The sequence below is a fragment of the Sceloporus occidentalis genome, unplaced genomic scaffold (assembly GCF_023333645.1).
Source record: "Sceloporus occidentalis isolate IW3139 unplaced genomic scaffold, rSceOcc1.0.p SCAF_1, whole genome shotgun sequence".
Classification (NCBI taxonomy): domain Eukaryota; kingdom Metazoa; phylum Chordata; class Lepidosauria; order Squamata; family Phrynosomatidae; genus Sceloporus; species Sceloporus occidentalis.
In genome coordinates this window covers 292430860-292457606 of record NW_028316981.1, presented here as the reverse complement: position 1 = coordinate 292457606, position 26747 = coordinate 292430860, and the positions used below count along the sequence as shown (strand labels likewise).

The window sequence follows — 26747 nt, the reverse complement described above, 5'->3', positions numbered from 1 at the left end:
AAATAAATATTATATATATAAAAAAAGAAAAATCAAATGTTTTGCTTTGCATATGGTAAAAGTCTTTGTTGTATAATTTTGAATATCACTTTGATTGCATCGAAAATTAATGCAATAGTCCTGTAGTAACAACCTTTGGTGTCCCCTTTCTTGGGTATTGGAGTATATGTATATTGAACATTTCCGATCTGTGGGCCATTGCTTAGTTTTCCATATTTGTTCACAGATTTTAGTTAGAACTAGAGCAGATTCTGTCTCTGTAGCTTGAAGCAGCTCTATTTGTATGGTGTCTGTTCCTGCTGATTTATATATATAGGATATTCAACAGTTTAATTTTGCAAGGTTTTATTAGTAATATCCATTTAGTTAAAAACATGGCTCCAACAACTGATGAACTGATGGAGATCCAAGTGATCAATGAATAAGGATAAACCTCATGTCATGCAGTGAAACTGGGACACGTCTCTTGCAGGGGCACAAAAAATAAAAAGTGACAAGGGAACTTTGTGATATGTTTGCTTGACAATCTGTCACCAGAATGTAAAGTTGAGTAAAATGTTGTGACCTAGCTGACCAGATGTCTAGGAATTATCTTCCTAACAGTTGCAGATTTTTTTCCTGCAGTCTTCATTGATATTTTCACTATCAAAAAACCATGTTACCAATCTGAAAATTCAGTCAGTGCAGCAAGATTTTCATATATGAGGAAAATTATGATTAACTTTTACATTTTTTAATTAATTCATTACAGAGATATTTTTAAAAAGTCACTTTTGACATTATAAAAATAAACCCTCTAATCTTTGGTTCTACTATTAAGATGCTTTGATTATTTATGAAGTAACTAAACTAAGACGAACCATTCTATTGCCTGACTGTGGAGGCTTGATTTCTTTTTTTCTTTGCAGGTCAACCAGTGTTATGTGAAATACTTTTGGCCATGTTTTGCTTTGTGGAGGAAGATAAAAGAGAGTCAATATCATTGATAATCTTTGAAGTTTTGTGTAGTGTTTCAGCTATACTCTTCTCACCAATATCCTCAGATAAAAGCTTTGCTTCTGAATTGTTCTGCCTATTTTTGTTGGAGGATGGAATTCTTTTCTCAGCAGGAACCATACATGGAATATTGCTGTTCTCCACTAAAACTATAGTTGTGTATAGTGAAGGAAAAAATGAATGTAAGAGAAAAACCCAATAGGAGAAACTGATAGAATTATTTTGCCATTTGTATCACCATCACATGAGCCTTCACTTGGGAAGAAGTCCCACTGAACCAGTGAGGCTTCCTTGATATCAATAGGATCACACTGCAAAACACTTCCACCAGACAAACATAGCAGAACATAGAATTGCTTTTTTAAAAATGAAAACTTCTAGCACAATTAGGTAGCTTATTATATAACAATTATGCAAAAAGAGCTGTGCTGTCAATACTTTTCAGATACTGTACTACCATTTTGACTAACAAAATGATCCGAACTAAGAAAAGGTCTATTATTGTTAGTCTTTTGGAACATTTACTAGTTTATATTTGAATAATTTTATGGATTCTAAACATGTTACAAAAGGATACAATTGAATCTTTTTATTTTTTCAAGTTCAGCAGCAACAGACCTATAAAAACAAACAGAATTGAGAACATGTTTCTGGAAATGCCATTTCACTTCACTCATCACCACAGTTTTATGCAAATGTAAGATACATCCTCTATGACAGACACAACATCTATAACTTTTGTCCTTCACACACAACATGAGTATACCTGCTTACCCATGTGCTCCAACTGGTTTCATAACTGCAAGTGCACAATGGTGCAAAACACACTGCAGAAATAACCCCGTTTGAGACGGCTTTAATTGCCCTGGCTCATTGCTAGGGAATTCATTTTGTGAGATATTTAGCCTTCTCTGTCAGAGAACTCTGGTGCTACAATAAACTACAATTCCCAGGATTCCCTAGCACTGATTCAGGGCAATTAAAGCAGTCTCCAACTGGATTATTTCTTCAGTGTAGTTTAGACCAAGGAAGAGGTCCATTTTGGCAGTGGCACCCTGGCTTTGGAATAATATCCTCAAAGAAGTATAAGCTTTATAAGCTCTTAGATGCCAGTCATTTTAAGGATTTGTAATGCTTTTGCCTTAGCACTATGCAATCTGTGGTGGTGGGATTCTGTGATCCCATGTGGTAAGAGGCTACATGGACAGTGGCATTGCTACTGATAGGGTCTCCCAAGTCAGAATGGCTTTTGTTGAGGAATTATATTAAATGTGCCAAACAATTACAAGGCAGCAGCAGCAATTTTGTGTGTGTGTGTGTGTGTGAGGGAGAGAGAGAGAGAAAGAGAGAGATTAACACAGAGACTGGCAGAGGATCTTAAAGAAACAACAGCAGTGGCACTTCAGCTAACTATTTCATAAATGGAAGCAATATGGAGCCCTGGTGGCGCAGTGGTTAAATGCCTGTACTGCAGCCATTCACTCAAAACCACAAGGTTGCGAGTTCAAGACCAGCAAAAGGGCCCAAGCTCGACTCAGGCTTGCATCCTTCCAAGGTCGCTAAAATGAGTACCCAGACTGTTGGGGGCAAATTAGCTTACTTGCTAATTAGCTTACTTGCTGTTCACCGCTATGATCTTTGGAATAGCAGTATATAAATAAAACAAATTATTAATTATTATTATTATTATTATGATAAATCACTCCTGAATTTCCTTTATCTTACAAATCTTATGTTGAGGCTATCCAAAATGAAGACAGTGAAATGGGACAGTGAAGAAAGCTGCCAGGATTAGAATCAGCTCATTTCAAATGGGATGCTGGAGGACAGTTTTATGGATACCACAGATCACCAAAAAGATAAATAAATGAGCTCTAAGGTAAATCAGAGAGCCAGTGTGGTGTAGTGGTTTGAGTGCTGGATTAGGACACTGGGAGACCAGGGTTCAAATCTCAGCTTGGCCAAGGAAACCCACTAGGTGACCTTGGGCAAGTCACACTCTCTCAGCCTCAGAGAATGGCAATAGCAAACCCCCGCTGAAGAAATTTGCCAAGAAAAACTTATGATAGGATCGTCTTAGGATCACCATAAGTCGGAAACAACCTGAAGGCACACGACAACAACAGAGTAAATCAATAGTGAATTCTCATTAGAAGCCAAAGTGACTATATGTGGTTATCATATTTTGGACATATCATGAGACTACATGGCTAATTGGAAAACACAGTAACACTTAGTAAAGTGGAAGGTAGTAGGAAAAGAGGAAGCCCAAATTACAGATGGATAGACTCAACGGAAGCCAGAATCCTGAGTTTGGAAGAGCTGAGCAGGGCTGTTGATGAGCAGGGCACATAAATGCTCTCACCTATGAGGTTGCCATAAGTCAAAGCTGCAAATAACAAGAAATGCTTTTGTATTTTTTTTCTGTGGTTTTACTCGCAGACAGATCTGTAACCAGCAAGGCATAACTTTCCACTACCCTACCCTACAGTTAATTCCTTCCCCCATTCAGGACATGGGCTCCTGATAGTTTTATATGCTGCCTCTTCGTATATTATAATGCTGATGTCACTGTTTTATTGTGCAGTATCCTGAAGTTAGGATTTGATTTTTACAATGTAAAAATGTTTTAAATAAAACAAATAATGCTGGAGGGAATTTTTGTTGTCTTTTTGCCTAACACAGTGAGTTACTAAAATATTAGATAACTTGTCAAATGGTGGCAGACCATACTCTGTCTTTTAATTTGAAAGAAGAGCTCTGTTGCTATAGAAAGACCCTGAAGATAATGAATTCAACAGGAGGCTTCTTTCCTTCAAACAAGCCCAGTAGCTTTTGCATTTTGTGTTAATGAAAGCAGAGGGAAACAAATACCAGTTTTCTTCAGGAACATGCTGTGTTATATCGAGGCATTTCTCTTTGTCTTCATTCAAGTTTCTGCACCACTCTACCACTGTTGTAATGTATCTGCATTAGAAAGGAAGATAACATGTTATTTCACTATGAGAGGACATTAAGTACCTATTAAAGCCGTAGCACTTTTTCCCTAGCAAAAAGGAAGACCAGGGTTCTAACCCTTGCTTGGTCATAGAAACCCACTGGATGACATTGGGCAAGTTACAGTCTCTCAGTGTCATGCCTCCAGAGCATCTTTGATGTTCTTGAGACATCTATTTAGTTGAGATTATATTAGCTTTTCTATGTATTAGTTTAGAAGGGAAAATAGAGATCTACAGCTTTAAAAAAGACAAGGATTGTGGGAAATCCCAGGGTCTTATACTGTCTCCCTCTAGTTAGTTTCAGTGTGTAGTAGATTTCAGCCAAGTCAGACCTGGAGAGAGTATTTTCCTTTGACAAAAAGATAAGTCCACAAAAGAAGAAAGATAGTCCTCAGAAGAAGAAAGATAGAATCCATCAAGAAGAGAGCAAGGTATTTAGGAAGGACTATTGAGAAAGAGGAGATCAGTTTCGTGTTTGTTGTGTTTATAACCAGTAAAGCTTTTGAAAACTTAAGAAATTTGTGGACAAGTCTTTTGTTCTGGCTGTGATCCCGAGAGCCAGAGGCCTTACTACACCCAAAGTCCATAGCATCGCTCTTGGGACAAAACACTCAGCCTTAGAGGAAGGCAATGGTAAATCCCTCTGAAAAATCTTGCCAAGAAATCCCCATGATAGGGTTGCCTTAGGGTCACTATAAGATGGAAAGGACTTAAAGGCACACGGCAAGTTGGTGGAGGTCAGTTGATACAGATGTTGTTGTTTAGTTAAAGAGAGGGTGGAAGAATGAGTGAATGGAGAAATTAATGTGTGGTGTTTAAAGGCTTGTGTTAGCTAGGGGAGGAGTGTATGAGAGAGTATGATAAGTTTTTTTTAAATTGTATTAAATAATCTGCTTTGCTATGTTCAACTTGTTGTGGCCTGTGTGCTGCGCCCATAACCCTTGTTGGGACCTATGGAAATGACGCGCAGTGTCCACCACGACCACCTGCAGAGTTCAACCACGTCGACAGGATGCCAAGAAGAAGGAATCTGTGAAGATGTCTTCAACTAATAATGACTCTTACAAGTCTTCACTCTAAACGAGGGCTTTAATCTTCCTTTGCAGTATTTACAACATAGATATACACAGTGTATTGGACGTCCGTCTCTATTTACAACAGCCAACAATAACACAACCTCTGAGGCAGCCACATTAACACACAACCATCTCACTGCATCTCAGTAACAGACACAGCCCACTCTCAGGCACCAACTGTCTCACAGTAACAGACTCAGTGACAGTTGAGAACTGACAGTTGACCGTTGCATCAACATTCCGATGATGCCCTGTTTGAATGCTGACACATTAGCTGCCACTGGAGCTGTAAATTATCTGCACAACAGCTCCCCCTAGTGGCCACACCAATGTCATTTCCTGACACAACTTGTGTTAATACAGTACTTTTTGTCAATGGCAGCACTAGTGTCTCCTAGTGTGGTAACTCATGTTGTTACCCCAATGGACCTCCTGGGATGGGGGTATGGATGGGGAGGAGGGTCTCATCCCAGGGAACTCAACATCCTGCTACTGTCCTCCCCCCCCTGCAACCAAGACAGCAAAGAAGGGATACCGCCCCCCCCACCCCACCCCCCACCCCCGAGCCAGAAAAGGGTTTTTTTAGTTACAAAAGATCTCCACAAAAGAGGAAGTCACAGGTAATGCCCGTCCAGAAAGCAAGGGAAGAAAGGAGATAAACATAAACATAAACTTTATTATTATTATTATTCACTTTAAAAAAAACCCTCCCAAATGTAAATACTATAGGTACTGTAAGAGAAATTTATAATATTATCCAGTCTATAAAACATTTGTTAAGATGTGTATCACCCAGGCAAAAGTGAAGAAATCGATGGCTCTACCACAACTTGTGATATTAGATAAAGATTTGGGGTTTTGAGCTGGATTCCTATAATATTTGAGACAACTTCAACGAACCCTGAATGTTAAGAATCATACAGACATTCATGAGTTTATCCAAACAATCTGTAAGTACCTTTCATAAAGCCCAGGTTGATCTATCTGGATAAGTTGCTGTGCTCCTTCAGGAGAAGTCAGTTTACACCAGCCTGTGATAGCATCTTGAGGTATCTAGGAAGGAAAGATGGCAAACTCTATTACTTCTTTGCCTCAGTCTTCTCAGAAAAGGTGCTCAAACTGAGAATAATGGAGCAGAGGACAAAATAGGGGAATTTCAACACAGAATAAGTAAAGAATAGTACAGGAATATCTACAGCAAGGGTAGGCAACCTTTTTGAGCCAGGGGCCGGGTTGCTGTCCCTCAGACAACTGGGGGGGCGAAGCCAAAAAATAAATAATTTTTAAAAAATTTAAAAAATTAAATATATAAATAAACCAGGACAAATGTAGGACAAAATTTTCAAATGGAGGGCACTTTTTAATAAATGGAGGGCATGCAAAAAAAATTGCTGATTTTAAAAAAAATGTTAATATAAATGCATGTTTCTGAGGCTTCTATAGACAATTGCCCCCCAAAGGCCCCAGCGGCAATCGGCAGCAGGACCGGGCTGGGGCCGGTCCCAAGGCCTCGCTGGGCTGCATCCGGCCCGCGGGCCGCAGGTTGCCTACCCCTGATCTACAGGAATAGTACAGGTCAATCTAAACAAATATAAGTCTCCAGGATCAGATGAACTACATCCAAGGGTATTAAAAGAAATGGTAAATGTAATATCGGAGCCATTGGCAATAATCTTTGAGAAGTCCTAGAGAACAGAAGTCCCAGCAGACTGGAGGAGGGCAAACGTTGTCCCCATCTTCAGAAAGGGGGAAAAAAGAGGATCCCAACAATTATCGTCCAGTTAGTCTGACATCTATACCAGGAAAGATTCTGGAGCAGATCATTAAAAAGAGAGTCTGTGAACATCTAGAAAGCAATGCCATAATCACAAAAAGTCAACACTGGTTTCAGAGAAAGAAGTCATGCCAAACAAACCTTATCTCTTTCTCTGATAAAATTACCAGCTTGTTAGATGAAGGGAATGCTGTGGATATAGTATATCTTGATGTCAGTAAGGCCTTTGACAAAGCTCCCCATGATATTCTTGCAAACAAGCATGTAGAATGTGGGCTAGAAAAGGCAACTGTTACATGGATTTGTAATTGGTTGACTAACCGAACCCAAAGGGTGCTCAACAATGGCTCCTTTTCATCCTGGAGAGAAGTGACCAGTAGGGTCCCAGAAGGCTCTGTCCTGGGCCCAGGGCTATTCAACATCTTTATCAATGACTTGGGTGACAGAATTGGGGATATACTTATCAAATTTGGAGATGACACCAAATTAGGAGGAGTAGCTAATACCCTTGAGGAGAGGATCAAAATTCAAAATGACTTAACAGATTAGAAAGCTGGGCCAAAGCTAACAAAATGAATTTCAAATGTAAGGTACTGCACTTAAGGCGGAAAAATGAAATGCACAGATATAGGATGGGGCACACCTGGCTTAAGGAGACAACATGTGAAAGGGATCTGGGAGTCCAAGTAGACCACAAATTGAAGATGAGTCAACAGTGTGATGTGGCTGCTAAAAAGGCCAATGTGATTTTAGGCTACATCAATAGAAGTATAGTGTCTAGATCATGGGAAGTAATACTGCCACTCTATTCTGCTCTGGTCAGGCCCCACCTGGAATATTGTGTCCAGTTCTGGGCACCACAATTCAAAAAGGATGTTGAGAAACTGGAGCGTGTCCAAAGGAGGGCGACTAAAATGGTCATGGTTTGGAAACCATGTCCTATGACGAACGACTCAGGAAGCTGGGGATGTTTAGCCTGGAGAAGAGAAGGTTAAGAGATGATATGATAGCCCTGTTTAAATACTTGAAGAGATGTCATATTGAGGAAGAAGCAAGCTTGTTTTCTGCTTCTCCAGAGAACAGGACCTGGAGCAATGGATGCAAGCTAAAGGAAAAGAGATTCCACCTCAACAGGAGGAACTTCCTGACAGTAAGGGCTGTTCGACAGTGGAACAAACTCCCTCGAAGTGTAGTGGAGTCTCCTTCCTTAGAGGTCTTTAAACAGAGGCTAGATGGCCATATGTCAGGGACGCTTTTATTGAGAGTTACTGCATGGCAGGGGGACTGGATGGCCCTTGTGGTCTCTTTCAACTCTATGATTCTATGATTCTCCCAATCAGCTTCTTCCTGTCCACTGTAACTTGGTATGACATTGGTTTTCTGTTTCACCCTCTAAGGTGGGGTCACTAGGGTTATTGATCATACCCCACCATTGCTAACACCCTGGGACGCCAATAGGTCAATACTATTCTGGATACTAATTTCCCTTGAATTCTTCTGTGAACTCAGAACCCAAGCCAATGTTTCGCAAGAGCATGTTAAACTTCTCCTCATTTTGCTGTACAGCTGAGTTCCCCTTAATAAATAATTCGATTGCCACCTACTGGAGAATCCTATCACCAGGAATGAAAAACTTCAAATATCCTTTGACTCTGTTTTATTATCTGTTTTATTATCTGAATACGTAAAGCCCTGTAGACTTGCCCAACTATTGCTTCTCCAAAGCTCCCAACAGCTAAACGAGACATGAGTTTGCTTTGTAGGATTTGTTTACTTTATATGGGAATTCTTTATAATATCTAGAACAGGAGTGAGCATTTTTAGTACTTTCTCTCCCTCTAAAATGCCCCCAAATGCACATTGGGAGCATCTTCATCATCTCACCCCCCACCCCCCGAGCCATTTTAGGCCTAGGAAAGGCATTTTTTAAAAATGGAAGTAAATTGGAAATGACTTCCAGTCACTTGCTGTTTTGAAAAGAAAAAAAAAGACCTCCTGTAGGCCTAAAATGGCCCTAAAACATGGCAGAAATGCTCCCCACAGCCTGTAGAAGGCATTTGGGGACATTTGGGGGCAAAGAACCTTTTTTGTGGTGGGGAGTACAGCCCCCCCAACGTCTCCCAGGGCATAATCTGCCCCACCCCTGCCTCTAACAGTTGCCTACCTTGGTCTAGAATATAGGGATTGCTTCTATAAAATCTAGAGATTTTTCTTGCTAAATTAATAAACTTGTTAAACCTTTCACCACTGGTATGTCTGTTGTCTCCATATCCAAAAGCATTACTTGGCTTTGGCAAAACAATGAAAAAACAGTGGAAATGAAAAAGCAACAGTCACACTGTATTTGTTCACACATGTTCCCCATATTCTACAGAGGAAAAACAGGAAGTATTTTTACTTCAGACATGGCATAAACTAAACCAACTCTCTGTAAGACTCACCTGTGATTCTTCATCATGAGAATTAAAATCCCACATCATATTCAGAATCATTCCATCATAAAAAACAGCATGTACGTTATTATCTGAGTATGCAAAAAATCTTCCCACATTAGGAAAAATCTTTGAAGCCAAAGGGACTGGTAGCATTTCTCTTCCACCTGTTTCAGGAGACTATTACAAAAGAAACCGCATGGGACAAAATTATGTTCAGTAACAATGTAGACTTTAATGCTAGTATTCAGTATTCATCAGCCAAATCAATGCTTTGGATCATGGACTAAAGCAAGGTTGAGGAACCTCAGGGTTTGGGGTAAAACCCACCCCTCCTGGATCCCCTAGAGCCTAGATGAATACCTCCACTCAGTTTTGGTACATTTTCCTGGTTATTCTAACAGAATGAAATGCATTTGCTAATGGTTAGTTACTGGTAGTAAGAGGCTGAACAAAACATACTGGTATTTTTGGTCTCATTCTTTTGCATTTGGCTTCACCCATCACTGCAATGGAGCCCCCAAGAACTTGTCTGAACTTGAATTTTGTTCTGTCTCAAAGAGGTTCCTCACACTTTGAGGGTTTGTGGCACAATCACCTTGATCAAGCTAAGCAGAACTGAATCGGGCTAGTGTGGAGACAAAAGACTACCTAGAAGCAACTGGATTGTACAACCAGGATGCACAGATTTTATGCTGAGGTTTCCCAGTATATTCAGAGGCTTTTCTACTTTTAATTTGATTTCATTTTCACTGACCCTTTAAAAATATACATCTTTTACAATGTTGTTGTCTGCTCTGAATCTTCAGGTTGCCTAGGAATGTACATGCTTGGATCCTTCCACAATTCAAAAAGGATGTTGAGAAACGAGCATGTCCAAAGGAGGGCGGCTAAAATGGTGAAGGGTCTGGAAACCATGCCCTATGGGGAACAACTTAGGGAGTTGGGGATGTTTAGCCTGGAGGAGAGAAGGTTAAGAAGTGATATGATAGCCCTGTTTAAATATTTGAAGGGGTGTTCTATTGAGGAGGGTGCTAACTTGTTTTCTGCTGCTCCAGAGAACAGGACCCGAAGCAATGGATGCAAGCTACAGGAAAAGAGATTCCACCTAAACATTAGGAGGAACTTCCTGACAGTAAGGGCTGTTCAACAGTGGAACACACTCTCTCGGGGTGTGGTGGAGTCTCCCTCCTTGGAGGTCTTTAAACAGAGGCTGGATGGCCATCTGTCGGGGATGGTTTGATTGAGAGTTCCTGCATGGCAGGGGGTTGGACTGGATGGCCCTTGTGGTCAACTCAACGATTCTATGATTTTATGATTCATGCTAAGATATATGGAGTCTTCTCACAAGTAAGGACCATGCAATAACTTACAACAGGGGCAGACAAATGTGTGTCTCCTAATATTGGAAAGCCAGACTGCTACTCTTATGACCCATTACTGGCTCAACTTTTGGCTACGCTGCCAAAAGGTGCAGCCTCAAAACGTCCAGAGACCCAGAACTGCTTATTCCTGCTTTACAAAATGCCAGCTTTTCCCCACTTACTTACCATCTTCCAGCAGCAAACATTGTAATTATGAGTTAACGAAAGCATGTTGTCAAGATCATGTTGAAAAACTCTAGGTAAGAAAAATAAGCACATATTTCTTAATGCCATACAGGGTTTTAAAACTATTATTATAGCTAAGTTAACATAAACTGGATATATGTTGATAGTACATGATCATTTAAACTAAAGTTGTGTTTTGCATTTTAGATTAACCTGACTTTGTGGTTTAACTTTTTGACTCTCCATTTTGAATTAAGCATCTGAATATAATGTGTTTTTACTGGTAACTTTTTATTGCCTTTTGAGTGAAATGTAACACATTTTTGCACATTCTATCATAAGGCAGCATAAAATTAATGTAGATCAGTCATTAATTAATCAGTAATAGATAAATATCTCATAAAAGTACAAAGCCAAACTATTTCACCTGATTGCTTGTGTAATAATGGCCCACACAGAGTAGAGGTTCCCAGGTGTATCAGGAGGCAGATTGCTTACGGAATACATCGTTTCTTCTCTCTTGAAGAAAGAAAGAAAGTATATTTATATGAACACTAAGCAAGAGACCCAATCTAGTAATTATAAACCTTGTCCTTAAACCCAAAGGATTTTCACATTGTAATACAGTGCTAGTTTGTCCCAAGAATTTACCAAATCAAAAACAAAGAACACACAACATGATTTTAACAGCTGGTTTTTACCAAATTGTTCACCTGATGGCAAGCCATTTCAAACACTTGGATGCACCAACTTTTCCCAATTTAGTACGCTCCAAATATGTTCAGCTACATCTCTCAACATCCCCCAACCACCTGAAAGGCAACCAGGGGCTCATTCAGACCACATAATTATAGCAGTATTATTCAAATACATAGCTGGTTCCTAGAATGGTTCAGTATGCAAAGGGTTTTTGTAGCATCCTGAAGACTAACTGAGGGAAAGAAGTTGGTAGCATACGTTTTTGTAGATTTAAGTCTATAGAAGCTTATACTGCCCACTTCTTTCTCTCAGTTAATCTCAAAGGTGCTACGAGATCCTTTTGTATAGCACTATTATGCCACTTTAACTGTGGAATCCTAGGATTTGCAGTTTAGGGAGAGAGATTTAAAATTCTCAGTCAGAGCGCTCTAGTGCCTCACAAAATGACAAAACTCAAGATTCCATAGGATGCAGCCATGGCAATTAAAGTGTAATAATAGTGCCATAATTCTGTAGCGTGAATGGGCCACAGGTTGGAGAAAGCTAGTCTTTGTAATCATGGCATGTCAAACTGTTGGATATCTGCTGGTTTCTGATGTAGCCTTGAGAAAAATAGAAGAACATAGCATGCAAGATTACATTGTTGACCATTGCAGAAATCCTGTAGTGACAACAAGAGAACAGAATTCCACAGAAAAGCTCAGGCTTTGCATGCAATAAGGTTCTAAATTCAATCTGTGACATCTTTCCTTTTCCAGCATCTCCAACACAAAGCTGGGACGTATTTCAGTTTGAATCCCTTGAAGATCTGAATTTCTGAATCCCCTGAAGGCCAGTGATAGGGAGAATTTGGATAGTGTTGGACTACAACTCCCATCATTCTCCAGCAATGCCCATACTAGTAAATCATTAGTAAACTACTGATGAGAGAACTAAGCCATGGTTGCAGTTATCAAACATCTCCACCATTTGGTGAATATCTCATTAGTAGTACTAAGAAGACAGATTCCTGTGTGTTCTATCTCCTGTCATCCCTCCAGTGACAAGAAAAGTACAATGCAAACTGTAGTATATTTAGTACATATCTTAACACCAGTCACAGAACTGTTGTTCATTTACATCAGCATCCAATGTTATTTGCTAATTTTATAAAATTCTTGAATCTGAAGGTACTTAAAAGATAAAAGTCTGTCAATTACCTGTTTTATTTGCTCCTTGATATAATAGCGAGTGAAATATTTTCCCCAAAAGGAACCTTCTGATTTGAAAACTGATCCATCACCAGGGTAAATGTCTATGCTTTTAGTTCTAAGAAAAAATCTAAGGAAAGGTACAGTTCATTAGGCTCTCCAAGTTTTTTATTATTTCATGCAATCTACATAAAACTCACCTTCTGGGGGGAAAAAACCTAGTCAATGGGGAAATTTCCAAGTCACCGCTATTAGCAACTCCTCTCCATTAAATATTTGTTTCTCATCAATCCTCTCTTTCTGCTGAATCCCCCCTAAAATACCTCCAGACCAGATTTTCTGGGGCTACATGAGGAAGGAGGAATCCACCAAACAATGAACTTCCACTCCTTGCAACCTACTCAGGGAAATTCTAGATCTATGCTGATATATTTAAATATTATTTTCCAAGTGCTACTCATATCAATATTCTTTAAGTTAAGGAAAGGAATTTGTTGATTTTTAAAATTTCCTTTGTCAACAATCATGTTTGTGATCTCATGCAAACACAACACAAGTTTTTTGTTACTGTCTTTGAAAACCTGTAAATGACATCCTTGTTCCACAGAACTTTGATTGGCTGAGAGTGCAAATAACATTCATTATCTTCCTGTTTCGGTTGGAAGAAATCGTTGAAATTCCACCTGTGGATCAAACAAACAGAACATTCACTATGCAAACTCCAACTGGAATCCTTAACAGAATCCAAGAAGCACTGTACAATAAATATTGCTTTTAAGCAGCTGTCCAATTTCAACCCGGTTTCATGCCTGTTTCTTTTTTCTTTTCCAGGAAGAAGTCCTATTGTGTTTGGAAAGACTTGTTCCCAGTATAATTGTGTATTTGACTTCAGCCTCAGAAAACTCTTCTCAAAAGTGTGTATCAGTTTTCTGCATCTGTGCAGAAACCCTCAGGCTTTCTATGTTTGTGCAAGATTTCTCCACTAACTGAAAAGGTATTCATATAATTAATGATCGTTTATAGTGTAACTGATTGCCCATACATTTCCAGGCTTAATTCAAAGACTTGTGATGACTTTTAAAGCCCTAAACAGCTTGGGACCTTGATACTTGAGAGTGCTTCTCTCCATATGTGCCTGCCTAAGGATTAAGATCTGATGGTGGGGGCTCTTCCATGACCACCAGTGTGATGAATAACCTGTTAAGACACTGGAGAAGACCTTCTCAGTTTTGGCACCGCAACTGTGGAATGCCACGTCCCTGGAAGCCCAACTGGCGCCAACACTCATTTCATTTAGGTGCCAAATTCCTTTGGGACTCGTTGTTGTTGTGAGCCTTCAAGTCATTTCCAGCTCATGATTACCCTAAGGCAAACCTATCATGGGGTTTTCTGGGCAAGATTTGTTCAAAAAAGGGTTTCCATTTCCTTCCCCTGAGGCTGAGAGCATGTGAGTTTCATGGCTGAGCAGGAAATCAAACTCATCTCAGATCTGGTGCACATAGTTTTAAAAACTTTCACAATCTTCTCAATCTGTTTTAAACTTATCATTGCAGTTTAATACATTTTAGTTTAATTACTTTAATGTTTTAAATTGTGTAACTTGTTTTAATGCTTTTGTAAGCCACCCTGAGAGCTTTGTTATAAGGCAGAGTGATCTGAGTGTTGGACTATGACTCTGAAGATCAGAGTTTGATTCCCCACTCAGCCATGGAAACCCACCTTGAGTGAGTCACACATGCTCCGCCCCAGGAAATCCTGTGATAGGTTTGCCTTAGGGTCCCCATAAATCAGAAATGACTTGAAGGAACACAAACAACATGTAATTTACTAAATAAATAAATAATCAATTACAGTTTCTTTAACACATGTGTGCACCCTGTTGAAAGTATGATTGTACTGATACACTTTGATCCTGTGCTCTTTTATTGAAACAAAACAGTATTATTCTTCCATCACTGCACCTTGATGCTGAACGTGAAAAGGTGCAACTTTGCTTGCAATGAAGGTGTTTATGTTTGCTGGGGTGGGGAAAGGTGATAGAGATCTCTTTGAGTTTCCTGGACAGTCCTTTGTTTTTGTTTGCTCCGGCCTATGTTGATCTTCCTTTTGCCCTCAACTGTTGTTGGCCCCATTCAGACTGGCATCAAAGATCTGGAAGGAACTGGGCTGATTCAGATGCCCCTCCCCCGAATCTCTCTGTTAGCAAGTGCCCACTACAAAAGAGGGGCATTTTAAATCGAATGCATTCTGTGCCTGCTGTCAAAGGTACCTGCTGTCAATCAAGCGATTGTCATGGTGATGTTTTGCAGGGGCATTGGAAGTGTCCTCCCCCTCCTTTTTTTAAAGAGCCATGCACAAAATGCCCCAAAGTGTCAATTTTTTAAAAACCTCTTTTTTGTGTGTTGTGTGTATATGTGGGCATTTGGGTCAGATCTGCCCCTGTCCCCATTTTCAATCCCATGCAAGCTAATGCATCCCCCACTCCTTGCCCCCCAGAATGCCTCTTACACATGTAATAATAATAATGATAATAATACTAATAAATTCCTCACCTTGGAAATGCCAGAAAAGGATGCAATTGCCATGCATTCTATTTTTTGCTTTTAAAAGCAATTCAGGGCTGCCTCTGAATTCAGTAGCAAAAGTTGTCTAATTGACAAGAGCAAAAAATGTAACATTCGAATTGTAAGTCTAGCCCTTTGCAACATTTCTAAAATTTGCATTCACAACATTTCCCCTTTGCTGGAAGTGAGCAGATGAAAGGGAAAGTGCACAAGCCGCTAGCCCTGCTCTATCTGCCTCAAGAAAAAAAATCATGCGCATATTTGGTCAAAAATAATTTTTAAAAAATATGAAAAGGGGGGGGGGGGTGAGGTGCCTGATGTGAGCTCCGTTCATGCCCTGCCTTTGACCTGAACTGAACTGACTCTTTTCCTCTTGCTACGTTCTCTTCAGAGGGGCTTTGCCATTGCCTTCCACTGAGGCTGAGAGAGTGTGACCTGTCAGTTCCAACTAAAGTAGACCCATGGAATGAATTGGGAATAAAAGGGAAATGCAGCGCAGGCATTTCTGTAGCATCCTCATATAACACAAATAATAATAATAATAATAATAATAATAATAATAATCCAGGAGCAAGAGGAAAGTAGAACAAGCAAGCACCCAAAAAATAATGCGCATAAATTGTCAAAAGAGGCTGATTTCCCTACATCCCCCAGCTTGGACCCACAGCCCTACTTCCCTGGGCAATCCTCCTTCCTTCCGACCCTCACCTCCCTTTGAGCTTTCTCCACCACCCCCACCTCCCTCTGACAATAAGCAGTCTGATTTCCCTACATGCCCCAGCGTAGCCCTGCAACCCAATTCCCCCTGGAAATCCTCCTCCTCCTCCTTCCTTCAGACCCTCTCCTTCCTCGGGGATGCCCACTGACCCTTTCCCCCAGCTCCTTCATCCTCCTCCTCCTCCTGCTCCATTTTAGGATCCCCTCCATGGCTCCCTTCCTCCTACGGCCCCTTCCTCCTCCTCCTCCTCCTCCTTCATCACTTTCTCCACCCCCCCACCTCTCTCTGACAGCCCTCTGCAACCCAAAAGTCACCCCTGATTTCCCCCTTTCCTCCTGTCACCCTTTGCATCCAGATTCCCCTTTTTTCGCCTCTTTCCTCCTCCCCCTCCCCCTCCCTTCTGATGATGGGAGGGAATGCTCTGACCTCTGCCCGCCCCCTGACCCTAATCCCTCCCTAATTTGCCCCGATCATGAACGAGGGCAAGTTCAAATTTCGCGCAACCCGGCTCTTTTGAGAAAAGACGGATTTTAACCCGATTCTGGATACCCCGGGGTAAGGGGCATTTCCTTGTGCAAGCCCCGACATGGATTGTGACGGAATTGGGCCCAATATGAACTTCACGTGGAAGAATCGATTTCAAACCCGGTTTTTAATGTAGTCTGAATGGCCCCTTAGGCTTGCTGAAGCCACTTTCCCCTCTCCTCACAAACTTCTTTGCTGGAGAAGATACATTTTGGCTTTGTTCTTAAGATGCTAGGAGAAAGCATGGATCCTTGCACCTCTACTTTAGTTAAGCAGGGCTTCTGTTGTCTTTCCTATCACAGTTTGTTTCCTATAATGCTAGCTTTCTTGTTTTCCTAAGTAAAAGATTCTCAGCATGACAGCAATGAGATACAGCTCTGGAGAAACAGCAAGCTATAAATAAACAATGCAATGGCATTTAAAAGGTGGAGAAAGAGTTCCTTCAGGCATCCTGATATTTCAAAGGCTTGAATTCACTAACACAGCTGTAGCTCTCTCTGCTAACACTTTATTTATATCTTATATGAAGTTACCAAAAGAGATCTTCTGGCATTTTGGATTATAGCATGGATATATTAAACAGACAGCTTGCTCTGTCTAGGGAAGCCTTCATAAAGTACAGATTTAACAATTTAACTGTCATGACTCCATCCTACAGAATATTGGGATTTTTAGTTTGCTGAAATACTTGCACTCTCCATTAGACAGCTTTAGCCAGTATGGTGTAGTGGTTTCAGTGCTGAACTATGACTCCTGGTGAACAGGGTTTGAATCCCCACTTAGCCAAGAAATCCAATGTGTGACCCTGGGAAAGTCATATTCTCTCAGCCTCAGAGGATGGCAACAGCAAAACCCTTCTGAAGAAAATTGCCATAGGGTTGTCTTAAGGTTGCCAAAAGTTATAAACGACTTGAAGGCACACAACGATAATGACAATGGTATCTCAAAACGCAACACTGAAATTTTTCAGCAGTGAATTTAAATACCTCACCAAAGAGACATGCTGATTCCACTGGATGGAGCCATGGCATTTAAAGTGGTATTAAAGTGCTATATTTGTGTAGTTTGGATGCACCCTAGTAATCAAAGCAATTATCAGCTACAGATTCACTGAAAAACATTCTTGGCCCACTATTCAACACATTATTCCTTGAGTGTGAGCAAGTGTTCTTATACTATAATGTCTATAACATTTTTGGCATGCAAACTGCATGCCTATAACTCCAGGAGACATCACTATTATTCCCATTTTGCAGATGGAAAGTTGAGGCTAAGAGATAACAGCTTTCTTAAGGGTATCCAGTGATTTTAACATTCACCACATTAATGCCATACTAATTTTATGGTAATCTTCAGAGAAATTTCCTTTGTAAACCAAGTATTTAAGCTTGCAGCATTTCCCCCTTATTAGTATTGGTAATAAGCTTACCAGTTGTTCTATATCAGGGGTAGGCAATCTTTTTGAGCTGGGGGCTGGGTTGCTGTCCTTCAGACAACTGGGGGCTGAAGCCAATAAATAAATAAATAAATAAATAAATAAATAAATAAATAAATATTTTATAAATTTAAATAAATAAATAAACTGGGACACATGTAGGACAACATTTTCAAATGGTGGAAACTTTTTTTAAAAAAGTGGAGGACACGCAAAAATTTTTGCTGATTTTTAAAAAAAATTAATATAAATGCATGTTTCTGAGGTGTCTATAGACAATTGCCCCCCTTGCTCCTGCGAGCGAGAGGCCAAAGGCCCCGGCGGCAATCGGCGGCAGGACTGGGCTGGGGCTGGTCCCAAGGCCTCGCCGGGCCGCATCCGGCCTGCGGGCCGCAGGTTGCCTACCCCTGTTCTATATCAAACTCATTTTTCATAATATTTTTAACAGATACTGTTGTTTAAAAAATTGAATAAAACACTAATCACAATGTGGCTGAATGTGTTGGGGTGATGGAGGAAAAGGAAGGAGGAGAGCTTGGAAAAGATCTATTTTTGGACTACAGGTCTCAGAATTCTGCAGTCCCATGGGACTTTTCCAAACTCTAGCTTCACCCAGGCATAAAGTTTGGAGCAAAGGGGAGGAAGATACACAGGTTTAAAAGTTAACAATGGCTGGCTAAGGAGAAAATGAAACTCAGTCCCTCTGGTCTGCTCAGGACTTTCATGTGGAAATACATAATCCTCAGAGCGATTATGCCTCTCGTCTCCAGTCAAATCACAAGAGGATGAGGGGAGAGGATGATCAACACAACCACATACAGGTTACCTTTTCTGCTAGCTACACCCTGGTGCTTGCAAGATTAATATCTGCATGTGGGAAACTGCAATTGCATTTGATTGTTTACTGCTGAGTTTCAGCAGATCATTAGCTGCCTTAGAGGAAAGAAGATCTAAAGCAGGATATATGCAAGTATATATTAAAGATTAAAAATAATTTACCTGTGCAGATATGGAGCATGACAGCTGAGAGGTAAAGCTGAGGGTAAATAAGTGACTGCCTTAGACATGTCCCACTCGGAAGAATCATGACCTATATTCCCATCATCTTCGTTTGCTTTGTTAGATTGAGCTGACTGATAAAACTTAAATGCCAGTGACAAAGGGTACTTCCATTCTTTGGGGCAGGAGGACACTGACATATGCTGTGTAATCCTACAATATTCAGATGAGGTCTGGAAAGCCCCTGGAATCTCATCTTGTCTCATACATCTTGAATTGCTTTCTCGAACAGGATTTTCTGCATTAGGGATGTCGTCCTTCTCTTTTTTTGTCAGCTGCTGAGAAGACAATTTTAACACAGAATTTTGGCTGGATCTTCTAGAACAACCCTGGATCAATTTACTGCAGTTCTTCTCCAAAGGTGGTAATAATGTTGAAAGCGTCTGACTAACTTTGCATGAAAACTCCACTCTAAACTCTTGCTGAAGCTCTGGTAAGAAGAGGCATGTGTGGCCATCTAAAGAAGAGACTGTCACGTTGCCATTCTGCACAGTTATTGTCCCTTCAGCATTATCAGGACTGGGCCACTTGGCTTCAGAGATATCTGTGAAAAGAACCTGTGAAAGGCAAAGCAGAGCTATAGTCTTATTTCATCTTCAGTAGAAATCTGTGCCCGAATTTTGACAACGCAAGACAACTGACATATAATTACTAAGAAACACAGCTTGTATTTTGCAGGCCCATAGTCTGGCTATGACTGGTTCATCCTGCCTCCTCCAATATGAGAAGATTTAAGAATTCTTATGTTGATATTTTGCTATTATTTGTCAATGGTTATGAATATGTTTGTGAGAAAAATTCATTTAGGTGAAAATATATCAAATAATAATTTGGGCCAGAAAAACAATCCTAGGAGCTTCATGCGACCTGCAGGCTCCACTTTGCCTACCCATGGTATATACACCACGCAATGTATTTGAATTATTCCACCCTGTTGTCTTTAAATCAAGAAAAAAAGATCTATATCAGCAGTTCACTTTTTTGGGGTGTAAAAATCACATAAACCAAAAACTTACATTCTTCCTTTCAGCAGGTATAATACTTGAAGGTAAACAGGGACGATCAGAGTATTGATTCCGGAAATCTATTGCTCGCAAAAGCTGTGACTAGGAGGGAAAAAATAGTAAATATGTATCTGAATTTGTAGATTACCAAAAATATCCACTTCGCTCACTCTCCTCATTTTTTTGTTTTTATAGGAATGGCCATTAAGAATGTGTGTTTTCCCCTCAAACTGTTTTATATTTATATAACTATTTTATATATGTAGTGTTTATATGTATATACATATTTATATTATATGTTTGCTCTTCCCATATTGCAGTGACTATGAGTCATGCCTTTGAGTCACAGAACTGCAGGATTATAAAGGATTCCAACTATTAGGCAGAATAAGGCAACAGAGTTTAGGATTCATGTGTTATTTAATTCATTATAATTTGTATTTTTACTGCCTGAAAAGAGGAGACATTTCTAGGGCACTATGCACCGGAAGATAAAGGTACCATTTGTGCAACCCGAGCTATGTTGCCATCAAAACAAGATGATGCTTCCCTGTTTTCATATATGCAAATTTTCAAACTGGCAGTTGAAATTTCCTTCAAAACATGCAATGCAATAGGATCCTTGAGTACATGGCAGTTTATGGGGTACATGTGCCTTGCAGGTACATATGGCTCATATTCAGTTCTTCACATTTCTAGTGATAAAGTCTCAGGGAGAACAGCTCAGGAAGATAGCTTTCTTCCTGAGGCTCTGATACATTCAGATCCAAAACATACTGCAGAAATAAACCAGTTTGAGACTGATTTATCTGCCCTAGCTCAGTGCCAGTGAATTCTGGGAAATGTAATTTTGTGAGACAGACTTCTCTGTCAGAGAGCTCTGGTGTCACAATAAACTATAGTTCCCAGGATTCCCTAGCACTGAGCCATGGCAGATAAAGTAGTCTCAAACTGGATTACTTCTGCAGTGCGTTTTGGACCCCAAACATCAGGCCAAGGAATGCCTGTCACAAAACTATTCCATGCTGCAGAGGATTCTGGTTAACATTCCATCATGCATCTCACCGGACCACCTGAGCTATCACCCAATACAGTTTTTGTGTAGAATGACAACAGTAAGCATGCTGCTTTTCAGGGAAGCTCATTCCCCGTTTCTTGACTTTTCAGTAAGCATTTCAGCCTGATGAACCAAGATCCTACACAAAACAATCTAAAGGTCATTTATTTCCTTTTTCCATCTCCTGCTCAAGAGTCAGGCAGCATTTGATTGATATTAGACATGTTTTGCCATCAAATGTCTGTTTTGGGAGTTTTCCAACTTAGAGTTTCCCTCCTTTCCCCCTTCAAATTTTCTTGCATTTTTATAAACCCTGGGTTCACCTAAGCCTATTCTTTTTTTTCTCTTCTACATGGGTTTTGGCTATGGAGTTTATCAGACAAGGGAAACTGGAAGTATACTCCAATGGCAATCCGAACACAATCATAGGGTTTAACGTTATTGCATGATAGACTGCCACACGCAATTTTGGGCAATGGGCAGTCAGTCCGAACGCAATCATGGGGTTTCATGTTATTGCATGAGAGGTGATCACACACAATTTTGGGCAATGGCTAGGTATTTTCGGGCAATGGGAAGTCAGTTCGAATGCAATTCGAATTCACGTAAATTCGCTGAACTAGCAAATTCACATGAATGCGTTCTGGCCCCACTTTCTTTTCATTTGAAATTAAGAGAAATTCTTCACGTGTGATAAACTCCTATATAATCAATGGCACTCACACCATAATCACTGGAAACAATTGTAACAGAAAGAGAATCTGCTGCTCTGCTTGGTATATCTGCATTGATTCTTTTCAAATATTAAACTATCTGTTCTATTTTCTTTTCAGGAAAGGCAGCATTAGTCATTTTGCTCAGCACTTTGCATTGCCCATGAAAACAGACCTTTCTTTGGAATTTACTTGCAAGCTGATGAAAACTTGCCCTAATACCACCTTACTATGCCACATTGTTCTCTCTCTTTCCCCTCTTGGTGCTTTGCTTGGGAAAATAAAGAAATGTTCTTGTTTACCCGATAAATGCTAATAGCAAACTGTGTCCTCTGACGAACCCTCTCTGGAGGCTGCATGGGATGGGCAGAGGCAGGAACTGCCTTTTCAAATAAAAATTCAGATCCACAAGGAGAAAGGAGCAACTTGGAACGATCCATATAGTGCACTTCTACTGAATCATCCTCATAAAGGATCATGAGGCTCTCTGACGCCATTGTGACAGATAAAAGGTATTGATTCAGAGAGAACCTGCAAAGAGGAGAGAGAGAATTTAATGGGGTACAAATATATAACACATGCGCCAGCTTTGATTCTGTGCATGTATTCACAGCCATCAACAGTGTAGAACAGCCTGCATAATGAATTACTAAACTTAGCTTCCTGAAAAGTGCAAACTGGCACTGTTTATATTTGGTTGTACTTACTCAAAGCTAAGGGTGGTATAGGTGAAGTTCGTGACCCTTGGCTGAAAGAGTGATTGAGACAGGGTCAATCCCTCAGTGTTAAAAGTTTAGAAATTTGAAACTGTCTTCCCTTAAGCGTACCCACAATTGGAGCAGATACACTCTGGAACCCATAGGAGCACACTATTCAGTTTTCATCTCCTTCAGTTTTCAGTGGTGCAACACATCCTCGGGTCCTTCATGCTGGCTGTCATTTTGGACCACCAGAAATAATAGTGCATGACTTCTGCACAGTCATCATTTGGGACATTTTGCAGTGAGAGAGGTGAGCAGTTGCTGTTTCAGGGTGAGGGGCCCTTTGATACTGAGTTTTCAAGTGTTCTGAAGCTTGTTTGTGTATTTTTTTCAACCAAAAAAATGTCTGAGGTTTGGCCAATGGGGAAGGTTAAGGGTTGGTGCCAGTATTAAAGATTGAGCAGGAACCCTCCCTCTCCTCCAGGCCACACAGTTTCCACCTGTCATACCATCTGGCAGGAATAGCAGATTTTCAAGGGATTTAGATGAGATGAGAGAGATCCTGTGTATGACATTCCTTACCCCAGATAACGAACCCATGTATTAAGTTCAGTTTCTCATTGCATACTAAACAAGCAGAATCTGAAACATGTCCAGAATTTCAGCTAGACAACCAGGCATACCACTCTTCTGGAGTACTCTACTGCATCCCCACTATAAATAAGAATGCAATTACTTTTGTTGGGTCAAAGCACAGGCTCGTGCAGTCCAGCATCCTGTTCCTTAAGTGGATACTCAGACACCTCTACAAACCCTTCCAGCAGGACAGGAGGGAAAACAGTAACCCATCCTGCACCCTATTTTTATAAAAAAACAAAACAAACCCCACATAACTGTCTGTCAGTGTTTGCTAGTCACTCATTCTTGATGCTAACTTGGTCATTTCAGGACATCTGCCTTGAACATTTTGTTTGTAAATTTTTATTTTTCTTTGTTTTGGGGCTTCACGTTTTTTGTCCTTTTGCAAACCTTGCAGTTTTCTGGATCTTACCAATGCTTCTCCCTTGTGTGCAAGTGATGCCATTTTTCCAACATGAGCATCAACATGTGGACAAATAATTCCATCTTATTATATCAGATCATTCTCTCAATAAGGGTACAGCTCATGGGGTAGAATGACTGGTCAGGGAGACCGGGGTTCTGGAAACAGTGGCAGGAGAAACAAGTCCCCATGTGTGCTTTGCACTATAGAGAGTACTCCCTGAATCTGGGCTCTGGAGGATGAGGCAGGAAGTGTCACGCCCTGCTTCCAGAACATGGACATGGACTGAAGCAATGGACCTGCTGAGACCTGCTGCTGAACCAAAGCAGGTGGATGTTCCAGAGCCACGTTTCAGATACAGAGCAGAGTTCAATACCAGCTCTGGCAAAGAGTTCTGCCCAGTCATATACCAAGACAACTTACCCCTACCTGCGTTCGCTGAGAGGCGACAAAAAAAGGGCTTGAGGTCTCAGAGGACTAGAAATTGTAATCAAAAATTGGCCCAAAAAACCAGAGTCGACTTATCCATAGGTCAATGTAAGTACTGTACTTTGATTCTTATTGAAAAAGAGAACCATCCTCTGGTGAAAGGAGAGCATAATCTGTTCTGGAAGTACTGACCCCACTCCACTCTCTCATCCATTCAGTCTTCAGTGTAAACACAGTTATGCCTATCAGAATTTTGTATGTTCTTTGGCATTGTTTTGCTTTGCTTCATCCTTTAGTTTCTTTGTTACATGCGCCTAAGTTTTACCTTCAACTTATCCATGGGTCATATCAAAATCCATAATTTTGGCCCCAAAACCTGCCCTCAACTTATGCATGAAGTTGACTTATAGTCAAGTATAAACGATAATAAAGCAGCTATGTTGGGTTTCTGATATACAGCGCGCCCGCGCCATATACGGGCGTGCTTTACGCGGCTTGAGCATACGTGCTCAAGCCGCGGGGTGCGTGCGGGGCGGAGTGTCCCATTCAATTGAATGGGCGCGCGTGCCCGTTGCGCCCTGCGCGCCGCCGCGCACGAGCCCCATTGTTTCCAATGGGGCTTGAGCATAGGCGAAATTCGCCTTACGCGGAGGGATCTGGAACGGATCCCCGCGTAAGGTGAGGGCCCACTGTATAAATTCTCAGCCCAACCCTCCAGGAGTTGTTGATTATCTGACCTACCTGACTCCTCGTCATGTTCTTGACTCTGTGCTTCAGCTGGACTGAGGGTTGACTCAAGGGCAGTTAACAACAACAACAACAACAACATGCTGGCTGGAGGATTCTGGGACTTGTTATCCAAAAACTAACATTTCCTAGCTAAGCACATGAGCACCTAGCTTGGAGAAGTAAGTGGAGTTGTATTCTCCATATCCCACATCATAAGAAGTAAAAGATCAGGCCGAACGCTATCCATTCACTGGAACAGATTAAAAGAGTTGGTTGGGGTTTTGGGATGTGTTTTGTTTTAGTTTTGTTGCTTGTTGCTGCTGTGTTCCTTCAAGTTGTTTTTGACTTATGGCGACCCTAAGACCCTATCATGGGGTTTTCTTGGCAGGTTTCTTCAGAGCAGAGTTTGCCATTGCCATCCTCTGAGGCTGAGAGAGTGTGACTTGCCCAAGGCCACCCAGTCAGTTTTCATGCCAGCGCCAGGAATTGAACCCTGGTCTCCAGAGTCATAGTCCAATCCTCAAACTACTAAACCACACCGGCTCAGCTGTTATAAAAATAACAGTAATAAAATGCTTTTGCAATGCTATGTATTTGCAATAAGCCCCATTAAGGGCCCTTTCACATTATGCAATAACAATTTAACCACACTTTTACTGCCATGGTTCTGTCCTATGGGATCCTGGGATTTGCATTTGAGAGTTGAACTATGGGCCCATACAGACAGGTCAAAATAAAGCTGCTTCAGGTCACTTTGGAGGTATGCTGTTTAAACTTAAGAGGCCAGAAGCAGTCCTTAGGACTGGAGTATGGCTTTGGTACAGCTTCTGGCCTCTTAGGACACATGTATCATTTAAACAGCATACCTCCAAAGTGACCTGAAGCAGCTTTATTTTGGCCTGTCTGTATGGGCCCTATGACTCTGGAGACCAGGGTTCGAATCCTGCTCAGCCATGTCAAGCCCCAGAGGAAAGCCACAACAAAACACCTCTGGACAAATCTTGCCAAGAAAACCCTGTGATAGCATCACCTTAGGATAGAGTGCGCAGATACCCTCCTTTTCCAGGACATGTCCTACATTTCAGTCTTCTGTCCAGGAGGAACTGCAAAGTTCCCCATTTGGAGCATGATTAAGAAGCATAAATTTATATTTTGTAACACCCTACATTTTTCTCGAGTGTCCTACATTTTGTGGTGCACTGTCCTCCTTTGCAGTTATGGCATCTGGTCACCCTGCGTCAACCTGGATTATTTCTGCAGTGCCAGACTGAGAAAAACGTCTTCCTTTTCCAGAAACAGTCCAGCTTGACACCGCTTTAACTGCTCTGGCTCAATGCGGGGAAATTCTGGGATCTGTAGTTCTGTGGGACGTTTAGCCTTCTCTGTCTCTGGTGCCACAATAAACTACAATTCCCAGGATTCCACAGTGCTGAGCCATGGCAGTTGAAGTGGTGTCAAACTGGATTATTTCTGCAGCAGAACATAAAATAGAGAGGATTTCCCCCTGTTCATGGGGGCCTCCTGGATAATGATGATGATGATTGCAGTGAAGGAACAGCCCCCTGGTTAGAGCTGGACTAAGCTATGGAGATCAGGGTTCGAATCCCCCCTCGGCCATGGAAACCCACTGGGTGACCTTGGCCAAGTAGTCACACTCTCTCAGCCTCAGAGGGTGGCAATGGCAAGCCCCCCTCTGAAGAAAAGGGCCAAGAAACCCCAATGAAAAGGGGGGCCAGGGTTCAGACACACACCTGGAGAACACAGTAGCTAGGAAAGGAGCGCCTCTGACCCGAACTGCAGCAGCAGAACTCCTCCTCTCCTCCTTTTCGAGGCGGGAAAAGCAACGAGAGAGAGCGCGGGCGGGAAGGAAGGAAGGAAGGAAGGAAGGCCGCCCGGGGGCGGGGCCAAGGCGAAAGGGGCGGGGCCTCGGCAACAGCGGGGACCAACGGTCTTCCGAGGGGGCGGGGCTGCGCGCTCTCCTCCTCAGGCTTCCCTCAGGAACTTTGGAAGAAGCCACACTGCAGAAATAATAACCCAGTTTCAGACCGCTTTAAT

At 41.3% G+C, this 26747-nt stretch overlaps 1 protein-coding gene across 2 annotated transcripts; it reads right to left on the bottom strand.

Annotated features, from left to right (window-relative positions):
* Positions 1 to 328: 328 nt before the first annotated feature.
* On the bottom strand, positions 329 to 26522 carry CUNH5orf34 (chromosome unknown C5orf34 homolog). 2 transcript variants are annotated; one of them, XM_089495875.1, is made up of 14 exons: positions 26444 to 26522; positions 22094 to 22322; positions 20034 to 20123; positions 19410 to 19574; positions 18958 to 19295; positions 13298 to 13399; positions 12726 to 12846; positions 11255 to 11346; positions 10828 to 10897; positions 9287 to 9457; positions 6030 to 6124; positions 3871 to 3963; positions 1574 to 1614; positions 329 to 1145 (listed from the first exon to the last, which is right to left on the bottom strand). In XM_089495875.1, the coding sequence occupies exons 2-14, from the start codon at positions 22286 to 22288 to the stop codon at positions 910 to 912; spliced, it is 1809 nt and encodes a 602-aa protein (XP_089352001.1). In that variant the 5' UTR covers positions 22289 to 22322; positions 26444 to 26522; the 3' UTR covers positions 329 to 909. The 2 variants fall into 2 exon arrangements, with proteins under 2 accessions (XP_089352001.1, XP_089351995.1); XM_089495869.1 differs by having other exon boundaries at positions 18958 to 19574.
* Positions 26523 to 26747: the final 225 nt, after the last annotated feature.

Excerpts from the sequence above, each read along its gene's own strand:
- CUNH5orf34 (XM_089495869.1), bottom strand. The coding sequence starts at position 22,288 with ATGGCGTCAGAGAGCCTCATGATCCTTTATGAGGATGATTCAGTAGAA. Across the intron at positions 9,458-10,827 it reads ATGTTTGCTGCTGGAAGATG|TCTCCTGAAACAGGTGGAAG; the intron begins GTAAGTAAGTGG and ends CTTTTGTAATAG. Across the intron at positions 3,964-6,029 it reads CAACCTGGGCTTTATGAAAG|ATACATTACAACAGTGGTAG; the intron begins GTACTTACAGAT and ends TTTCTAATGCAG.